Raw genomic sequence first — 10,719 nt, 5'->3', positions numbered from 1 at the left:
TTTTACTCAAACTACCGTGCGGATTAAATTTTTCAGTAGGATCTGCAACATTGAATTTCCGTCATATTGCACGAAGGTACCGAGTATGTATATCATCATTTGAATCTTGCAAGTTTTTTTTTTGCCGTAACGATAAATTAAATAAATATAAATTAAAAGAGAGTAATTCAAAAAATCTTTTTTCGCGAAAAATTTCAAATGATTTTAAATTCTACATCTTACATTTATTTGAAATATTATACGGTCTCATAAGTAGAAAACTAAACTATAATTTTTTGATAGTCTGTATATAAAATTGTGTTTGCCATGCAATATTTAATTCTTTTCATAATAACTAAGATTTATTACACTTTAACCCCTTATATTTTATAAAATATTTTCCCTCCCCATCCCTTCTAAGACGATTTGAAATGCGCGCATTCATCATCTTGCGATTTGAAATTTCGGTGATTAGCGTTGCAGCATTATTTGATAGAATGACACGCCGTCTGCCATAACTTGTATGACCGTTCGACCCCTGCTGTCGACGTTCCTGAAATAGGGGGTAGATAGGTAGGTAGGTAGGTAGGTAGGTAGGTAGGTAGGTAGGTAGGTAGGTAGGTAGGTAGGTAGGTAGATAGGTAGGTAGGTAGATAGATAGATAGATAGATAGATAGATAGGTAGGTAGGTAGAAAACGAGAGAGTGAGAACGAGTAGAAACGCGGAGAGGAGTCGCATAGAGGAGGAGGAGGAGGAGGAGGAGAGCGGGCAAGGCCGGGGGTGAACCCCTTATTGATTTTTAGGGTGACACTGTCAACCGGCGGCGAGTGTCGAGTCCCCCGCGACGGGCGACTTTGAAACGACAGCGAACGAGGAAAAAAAAATGCGCCGGCCGGCAACGCGAGTTCGCGCAAAGTCTTCCAATTACCCGTGGCAGGCAGGTAACAACGTTCCGTCGACGCCGCGCGTCGATTAGGATCTCGTGTCGTCGACGAGGACGACGCTAAGATCGGTCAAGCTTGGTTGATACGCGCACCGGGCGAGGCTGTGCGACGTTTTTTCGCTGTGCGTCGCCGACGGTCGGCGACGGCGACGGCGACGGCGACGGCGACGGCGGCGACGGCGGTGACGGTGACGGTGACGGTGACGGTGGTGGCGGTGGCGGTGGCGGTGGTGGCGACGGCGACGCCGACGCCGACGGGATAAAGGGGAACCGCGGCCGCGGCGCAGTCCCGTTGCGGTCGGGGGTGCAGCTTTCTCTCGGCGCGCAGGGCCGTACGCGTTCGTGGGGAGATGCTCCACGTGGGGAGCGTGCTCTCGGCCGCTTCTCGTAATCGCACGCACGTTCGTTCTTCTCTTTGAGAATGTGACATGTTTGTCGCGGCGGGCGGATACATATCTACAGTCTATTTAACGTGGGTGATTGGCACGTTGGAAACGTGAGAGGAAACGCCGAGGGGTGCGAGCGGGCGAACAACCCGGCAAATCCCCATAGTAGTAGTGATCGTCGCTATCCTTTCTCTATCTCTTCCGCGTTATCTTTTTCTCGCTCAACGCTTTATAGTTTTTTTTTATTTCTTTTTTATTCCCACCCCACGTTTTTTCGCTCTCCTGGCTTCGAGATAGGCGTTGCGCTGGCAGACGCGAGTGACGTACGAGGAAACATTGCATAGGAAACGTGGCTTCTTGGACTCAACGTGCTCGCGATTCGCGATCATGGAATGGACCTTCGTTTCCGGTAGTTTTCGAAAGTACGCGTTGTGATCGGTAAAAAACACACGAGTCGCCAAGTACTTGGATTAGCACGCGTGGGATTGTAATAACGAAACGTTGGAATAATCTTACACGCTGCGTGACTCACAAGTGAAGTGCGCGAAGAGAGAACCGCTCTTAGAAGCGATATCGAATGTACATAGAGAAAATAAGCAAAAATGAACAAATCACGGATTTTGCGACAAGATACTTTAGAAATACTTATACACGATTCTCAACGTTGGTTCGCTGGATAACATACATTTTCATGCGGTTCGCAAATTTGGACGCGTAACCATCGTTGTCACGCGTATACACACGGCGTCGCTCGCATGCAACAGGCGACACCGCGTTGCCAAAGTTTCCCCTTGTTTAATCGATCGGAAATTATCGCGTCCAGTCCAAGTAATATAACCGTTTCGCGAATTCGAATGAATCGTGTCATCTTGGCGCAACGAGCAAAATTCGTCGTGCCGCCATTGTTTGGAAAAATAATTATTAATTAAACGAAAGAGAAAAGAAGGAAAGGCAAGGAAAAGAAAAGAAACACTTTGCGAAATCTTTACGCGAGGCAACGTTGAAAGGTATAAAAGAGGAGCGACCGCCCTGTCGAGGGGACATTAGCCGTGAAATTACGCCAAGAGCGGCGCACGCGAGTCACAATCGATACCGGCGAGGTGTGTGGTGTGTGGTGTGTGGTGTGTGGTGTGTGGTGTGTGGTGTGTGTAACGTGTAGCGGGCGACATCGACGACCGTCCACGACTTGACGACAGTGCGGAAAAAAGCGCGGACGCGCTGCGCTTTCGCGCTCGACGATAATCGCGCGTCGCGATCGCGCCTGGAGAGGGGCACGCACGCACATCAGCGGTCGGGGGTCGGGGGTCGGCGGTTTACGTCGTCGGCGCGACGCCTGGCGGTAACGCGACAACGCGAGCCGGCGCGGCGCGACTCGGCTCGGCATTATTCGCGCGAGACCGGCGGCGAGCGGCGAGAGGCGAGGTGGTCGCGCGAAACAACAAACCACGCGGCGGAGGGCCGAGGAAGGGGTGGAAGGTGGAAGAACGGACATTTCTCCTCCGGGGGAGGTGCGAGGTGCGAGTATCTCGCGCGTCGCGCGTCGCGAGTCGCGAGTCGTGAAAACGGGGCCGTTAGTGTGACGAAGCCTTCAATCAGCTGTGGCCGCCGTCTCGTCGACGTTTGAAGAGCGGAGTAAAATAACGAAAAAATGGCAGCCCTCTTCGACATTCTCGAGTGGAATATCAATTATCGTCTGCGACCGAGAAAGAAATCCAGTTGACACTCGGGCGTGAGTGGCGAGAGGCGAAGAAAGGAGGAGGACTCGGACAACGGAAGAAGAAAGGAGAAGCGAGAGAGAGAGAGAGAGAGAGAAAGAGAAAGAGAAAGAGGGCGGAACACGTGGTCCGCGAGGGAGAAGCCAGGGGCGAGGTGCGTGCGTGGCTTAGTTACGCTCCTGGCGCACGTGCGTACGTGCATCTCCCCGAGTGTCGCCGTGATGGTGACGTGTGAATGAGAGAAATCGGTGAGTGTTTACGAATAATGGTTGTCAACGTGGTACAGTGACATCGACGCGAATTTTTTCTTACAACTGTGACATCGCGATTCATCTCTCAACCTCGTATAAGGATCCTTAGTGACGTGCTGGTTTGCGATTTTCGCGAGAATTTCGAATTACGAATGAGCGAGTAGTGAGAATTTTGGTGTCTTTTATGAATTTAATAATATTAATATTAATCGAGTATATATTTGCGTGAATGTCGTCATGACGTTTGGCGCCATCTTACACGTTACATTCCTGACCGCAAAGTTCGTCTGTTGACTCCGGTGGTGTTTATTCGCGCTCGGTCTTTCTCTCTCTCTCTCTCTCTCTCTCTCTCTCTCTCTCTCCCTCTTTCTCGCACGCATAACACCGGCGTTTTCTCCCTCTCTTTCTTTTTCGCTCTCTCGCTCTCGCGGACGAAAGAGAGAGAGAGAGAGAGCGAGAGCGAGAGAGCGCGTGCGCGCGCGGGCGGGCGCACTCGCGGGGTCGCTTGTGTTTGGAACGTCGTGAACTTTTCTGCAATGTGACGACGCGGGGGATGAATGGTTACTAGCGTCATGTCGCAGCGGTACACGCGTTTGAGAGCGAATGCGCGAGCGAAACACGAACGAGTGCCAGCCGAGGCGTCCTGAGGCGGCGACACGCACGTCAGCGTCAGCGGATCGACGATCGTTGGAAAAATGCCGGCGACGCGACCGCCGCGCGACAGGCCCTTGTTGTTGTTGCCACTATTGCTACATCGAGACGAGTTGGCGACCGTGCGCCGTGTGTCGCGACGAACGATCAACGTCGCCACGAACTCCTGAAGCGAGCCCCCAGTGGCCCAGCGGTTGGTGTGCCTTCGCCGCGAGCCGGCTGGACGTCGCGCGTCGCGCGTCTCGCGTCTCGCGTACTGCGTTTAGGTTAGGTGTACCGGCACATAACCTTAAATCGCGAGCGGTACAGAGAACCAAGGTATCGCGCGTTGCTCCTTGCTACCGCAAGCGGGATTCTTATTCGCGGCAAACGATCGAAACGAGTTCCTAACCCGTCGTCCACCTTACGTATTCGTTATCTACGCATTGGGTGATCGGTGAAATGGAATGAACTGGGTGACCACGGGACAATGAAGGCCAATGGGACAAACAATGGTGATTTTCTTCTACATATTGTCGTTTATACGTGGACGTGTGCTGCTAATATATTATCAAATTCCTCACTTTACTCTGTACGAAAGAAATTGTACTCTATGATGCTACTTGCGCATTACATTGTTATTTAGATAGAATGTATCCTTCGCTGCAGCATAGTTGTCAACAAACATATGAAATACAATAGTTTTGTGTAGTACAAAAGGCTTGTGTGTGTGAGACGGTTTGTACTAGGTGCTTTTGATTATCTTTTTTGTTATGATACAAACAAGATTGTTTGAATCATTGATATATCATTAAACCAGAAGCGCAGCAATGTAACCACGTTGTATTTTTATGTTTAAACAGTAGTTGAACAAATTTATTTATGAATGCTATTGTATTAACATGTACCACTTTGCAATCACTTTATATATCTCATAGTTTATATACTGCGATTGAATATACTGTGAAAGTGTTTTATCAATCATACGCTCAAAAAAATATCTTGCTAATGTAGATAGAGTTCTAGATGTTTCAATTAAAATTTATCGCTACCTGTTAGAATATTGTTTGTCACATATGGAATGTATAGCAGCAATATTCTAGCAATACCTATAGAAAATTTAGATCCCATTGGTAAATATTAATCACAAATATAATTGTCCTTGACAATAGGCCTTAAAGATAGGCATCGCAGACAAATTTTCTGTCTAAATTACACTAATAGTACAGATATAAAATTCTATCTCTGTCATTTAAATTGATTAAGTGCAAAATATATGCAGTATCACAGTACTCGTTAATAATTTATCTGTTTCAGTTAATTTTTTACACCTAGGAAATTTTTATTCAAGTTGCAAGATCATTTTTTTGAGTGTACATAATATCATACGTATAATCTCTGAGTCTTTTTATGATGATTTGATGAAATCACTAAGGTTACACTTTGATAAATCAATGTAAAATATATAATATTTAGCATTAGCAATGTAAATAATTTGCATTCAACTAATTCTCTGTGCATTATTCTTTACAGGCTGTAGCCGCCTGAATACGCCATTGGCAGCCACCACCACGCTGGAGGATCCGGGTACGCCAGCCTCCTGGAAGGGCCCGCCGCCCGGTTCAGAGGCATCGCCCTTTACGCCCAATTCCGTCGGTCAGGGCGGTGGTCCTGGCTCGGGTCCGTACAACAGCACGGGCGGTCCATCCAGTAATGCGGGCTTTCAAGGGCCAAGTCCGTTTCCCGGCAGTGCCGGTAGTCCGGCTGGTGCCCCGCCGTACCAAGGCCCACCGCCTGGTTCGGCGACACCGCAATACACCGCCTCCCCCGCGCCAAGCGGATCCTCGACGCCCGGTCCAGGACCGCCGCCTAATTCCGCCGGTTTTCCGCCACCCCCGAATAATACCGGTCCGCCGTACAACGGGCCCGGGCCGAGTCCGTTCGGTTCGCCCTCTGGCGCGCCGCCGCAATTCGTCGGTCGACCGGGCTCCTCGGGACCACCGTTTGTACCACCGGGTGCCGGTAATCCGCACTTTCCCTCGCACGGCCAGCCGTTTGGAGGACCGCAGTATGGCATACCACCTGGAAGTCCATTCGGACCGGGAGGTCATCCTATGGCGGGACCCATGGGTCCTGGGCATCCAACGATAATGGGACCTGGCGGACCTGTTGATAGATTGGATCAAGGGTGAGTTTTTACTCCAATTACGTTGCACGCTTTCAATCCACGAAGCGAGTAATTGTTCTATATCGATATCCGAGCATGTAAATTAATTGCTACGATCAAATACGTAACATTGTGGTACATAATGTTTGTAGAGAAGATGTTTGCGCTTTTTCTACGCAAACGCCGACAGTTTCATAGATATTGAGATATAGGGTCCTTACTCGCTTTTCCTTTGCGTGTGTAGTTTATGTTTGGATAACCGATGATCGCGCGTCTCGCGCCTTTACAAGATCGAAGTGACAATTAAATAAATTCGATCAAGAATAATAACGTGTAAATATTGTTCTTACCGTGAATGCAAATGCGATAAAGTTCATTATAAATATTCGCGGACGTTATATTATACATATATTATTTTCAATTAAGACACACATTTTCTAATTATATAGAAAACTTTGGAAAGATTTTATGCACCGAGAAATGGAGCGCGATTTGTGGAGAAAGTTGCATGCAGCAGCGGTTACACTAATGATTATTAATCGCAGTGAAAGTTGCCATTATTCTGATTTGCAGTAATTTTGGGTTAGAGAATGCAAACTGTTTAGGAAATGTCAATGTTAAACTTTACAATCTACATTTTATCGTAATAAATCAACGGAAACATATATTTTTTGCATTCGCCGTACATTTTACTAGGAAAATCAATTTTTTACATATCACATCTAAATTAAATCTATACATCTTGCTTGCATAATATATATTATAAAAAATGACAACGTCATTAAACATTAATATAATAGTGTAAACTATAACACGAGAACAATGTATTCCTTTATATTTTTAGAAAATTATATATTTATTATTATTTTTTATCTCTCAAAATAGAGAAAATTAAAATATAAAAAGCAAAAAAAAAAAAATTAATATAAATATACATAAATTTCTAAAAACTTGAAAAATATACTTAAAATTTTTATATACATATATACAAGTTATATATTCTCATATAATTGAAAAATGATGGTTAAGAGAAAATTCAAATCTATTCGAAAAGTCTGATAAAAACCTTGTGCGTTCTTCATAAAAAATTCTTGATATAGATATATCCTCGTCTTTTTTTTTTTTTTTTTTTTTTCAAGTAAAGATAAAATAATGGCCCGACAATGACATGCGAGACAAGAGAGTATCGTGCACTTATGTCGCTGTGTGTTGACATTCCTAGATAACGTGGTCCACAGGTAGCTGGGTTATTTATTGTTCGTTTTCCGGTGGGTCCGCATTCTTACTGATAGTCCTGCTCGAGCACGCTTACATTTACCTTCCTTCGGGATCCGTCTTAATCGTTTGCAACGAGTCGTCGTCGTCGTCGTCGTCGTCGTCATCGTCCGTATGTGACAAACACTCGTGCGCTCGTATACTCGACTAACTTATCACGCACTTTGAATCGTCTGTTCACAAATCGTAGCAGCCTGAGACTACGCGCGCGCGCGCGCACACGCATACAGGGGAAACATACGTGGGGTTGCTCGCTCGAACGGCAGAAACCAGTTTTTCGAATAGTTTTGTAACAAGCGTCTGGGACTGTTACGCGACCCGGTTCGATCGGCCGAATGAGGTGGAACGTATTATTCGAAATTTCCACGATGCGTGCGATGAAACTGGAATGCGAGATGGATCAGTGAAAAAAAATCCGTTACGACTCTAATAGTTATATATATATATATATATGTGTGTGTGTACACACACATACACACACACATACACATGTACATCAGACTAATATCGTACTATCGGGAGCATTTTTAGCATGGATGTTTCGTGAAAACGTAGTTGCTACGTTATAGACTCACTCGCGAATGCGAATACCCATCGAACACGCGCAACACACACGTTTATATGTGTACTTTGCGTGCGTATGCGCGTCGCACGTGTCCGCGCACAAGGTGTGGGTGCGAACGCGCGGTGTGCTGCTCGTCGATGTGCGGGATATTCTAAATTCCGGCAAACCGCCGAACCGATTGCGTCAAACATGTGGACAGACGCGGTGGTACGCGAATAACGCAAAGGAACGCGACTTTGCGAGTTTCGCGACGCAAAAATCGTAAACGGTTGATAGGAATTGTACAAAAGAGAAACGTTTAATTAATATATATATATATATATATGTATATTCAAAATTCAAAATAATAATGAATCATCTTTAATGTTTTGAAAAATTTTTACATTTTAATGGCCACGTGCGAAGAGAATTTGAAAACACTTATTATGAAGACTTTACGTCGAAAATTGAAGAATTGTTGATGAAATTTCAAAAGTATAAACGTATCAAAGTTTTGTTCTCTGATTCTATTTAAACTTTTGTGGAATAAAACTTGATATTTACTTGACAATCAGAAAAACTAAAGTTTCACGTTATTATTATTTAAAAAAGAAGTTGACATTTAAAAGAGTAAAATTATTGAAAAAGTAAAATAATCGTGAAATACTACATTGATATAGCATTTTATAACCTTTGACATTTTATGAATATATTCATATGTGTGCGTGCTTTAATGAATTCGATAACGATACTCGATATCGGCGCACTCCGAAAATGTAGCTCAACTTTGAGGGATCGTGTTCGGTAGTACGTCGATGAAGAATGTGAGGGAAGTAGAACAACATCATTAGCGAACGATGCTATAAGCTCTCCTCTATTTTCCCGAGGGGGTTGAAACGAGGTGAGCCGCGAATAAACGTAACTTAAAAAGGAAGTTCTGCTAGGCGAAGGCGCGTCACGTGGGTGGTGCATACATTCATTTCCCGTGGCCTTAGTAAATTAATATTACGAGTTAAATTCCGTTTGTCTTTTCGGATTAAAATGCACTCTAAAATTATCGAACGATTTTTTAATAGAAATTAATACCTATCTTGTACTCTAGTGGTGCTATTACATGTGCCGCGAGGCGAATAACGCGCTCTCATATCGTTTACCAAATAAAAGACGCAACAGAAAATCGATTTCTTTTCAACGGATGTTTAGTAGAAAAAAAAAGCGCGTTTAATAAACGCTAAATTTATTAAGCTAATTAAGAAAATATTTCTTTTTGAAATAATTTTGTCGATTTCATTATAACATTGCCAATGATTGTTCACATTATCTAAATGCGTGGCAATAAGGATATAAAATTGATTTAATAGCATATAATAACGTATTGAATTATCAAGATTTTTTTTAAAGAGCGAGAATTAATGCACTAGAAACATAATCGACAACGGCGCGCGTCTAGATGGAATTTATTATAGCCTCGCGATGCACGGGAGTCGCGCGTGTCATTAATCAGCTCCACCACATCTCGGAGACACGATAGATTGCCTTTAATCATTCTAATTAGCGATATATGCGAAGATTATAAAGTAGTCGGGATAATGGCGCGGCGACGCGCTATTGCGAAGAACTTATAAAACTGAAACGACAAAGTCGAGCGATGCAGTTTCGCTAACACATGAATTTTAATTCCTGTCCACTCTTAATTAACTTACATAAATTATAGGGTAACCCTATATAATTTCGTGGACGTTGAATAATCGTCCACCTGTCACAACTTAAGTTAACACTTTCCTCCTTCTCCCTCTTCTGTCCGAGATAGCGCATATATATATATATATATATATATATATATACATATATACACGCACTTGGCCAGAGAGGAATGGAGAAATTGCAGTAAGATAAATTAGCCGGCATAAAATGTGTTTCTCCCTCTTCTTTTCCCCTTTCCCTCTTCCTTCTCCCCCCCCCCCTTTCTCCGTTATAAGTATCTTCAGCGCATTGTCCGAGGACGAAATAAAATAAGTATATGTGAACTTTTGGCATGGATTGTACAGCGCTAGGTGACGCGGACTTTTGTACAGTGTTGTACGCGACCTACCTCCCTTCCCCTTCCCAACTCTCCCCCCCCCTCTTCCACCCTAAACCCTCCTAGCCACCCCGTGTTACGGAGGGTGGGTCGGGGTATGAAGGAGGCGGACGGGGGGGGGGTGAAAGGGAGGAAGAGAGGGGAAAAGAGTGAACGGAGGTTCTCATATTTCCAGTGTTTTAATTTTTCACGATATCTCTCCGCACTGCTGTCTGCAAATTATTTGTCATTCTCCGTTGTACGCTGTTCGCCTTTTAGCACGCTCGGATGCCGTTCTTTTGTTGATTCCTTCAGAGAAACGAGATGCACGGCGGACGAAGGACTCTCGATTGTCGTGACGTGACGCTCGGATCGATAGTTAGAGCGTGTTAAAGGTAGCACAAAAGTTACAGCAATTTCACAAATCTCGCGAAAACGCTCCGATCCTTTTTCCGCGTGGCTGTCTTTTTTTTTTTTTTTTTTTTTTTTTCTTCTATGTCGTATAGAACGGAGGAGAAAATTACACATCCTTTATTGTGCTCCTGAATAATATTATCGCGAAAGAGGAATTTTTACAATAATTATGCGATGATATTATATTACAATTGTTCCGCACACTTTTTTAATACAGAACAAAATGTAGAGAAAAATGACGGAACATGTAACATTACTAAAAGTGGATATTATAATACGACTAGTCATTGTATAGAATGATATTATACAAGAAACAATGTAACAATATAACAAATTGTTAGACTTATTCAAAGAT

General features: G+C 44.2%; 1 protein-coding gene across 1 annotated transcript in view; it reads left to right on the top strand.

Moving 5' to 3' along the window:
* Positions 1–1,175: 1,175 nt before the first annotated feature.
* The window catches only part of LOC140671787 (uncharacterized), a 51,656-nt gene continuing 42,112 nt past the window's right edge, over positions 1,176–10,719 (top strand). The window contains exons 1-2 of the mRNA XM_072903395.1: positions 1,176–4,420; positions 5,439–6,093. Coding sequence (XP_072759496.1) covers positions 4,396–4,420; positions 5,439–6,093 — 680 coding nt within the window. The 5' untranslated portion in view covers positions 1,176–4,395. The remainder of the gene's footprint in view (positions 4,421–5,438; positions 6,094–10,719) is intronic.

Source organism: Anoplolepis gracilipes, chromosome 12 (assembly GCF_047496725.1).
Source record: "Anoplolepis gracilipes chromosome 12, ASM4749672v1, whole genome shotgun sequence".
In the NCBI taxonomy this organism is placed as follows: Eukaryota; Metazoa; Arthropoda; class Insecta; order Hymenoptera; family Formicidae; genus Anoplolepis; species Anoplolepis gracilipes.
The sequence above is the reverse complement of the archived record's forward strand: the minus strand, read 5'-3'. Positions and strand labels throughout refer to the sequence as shown.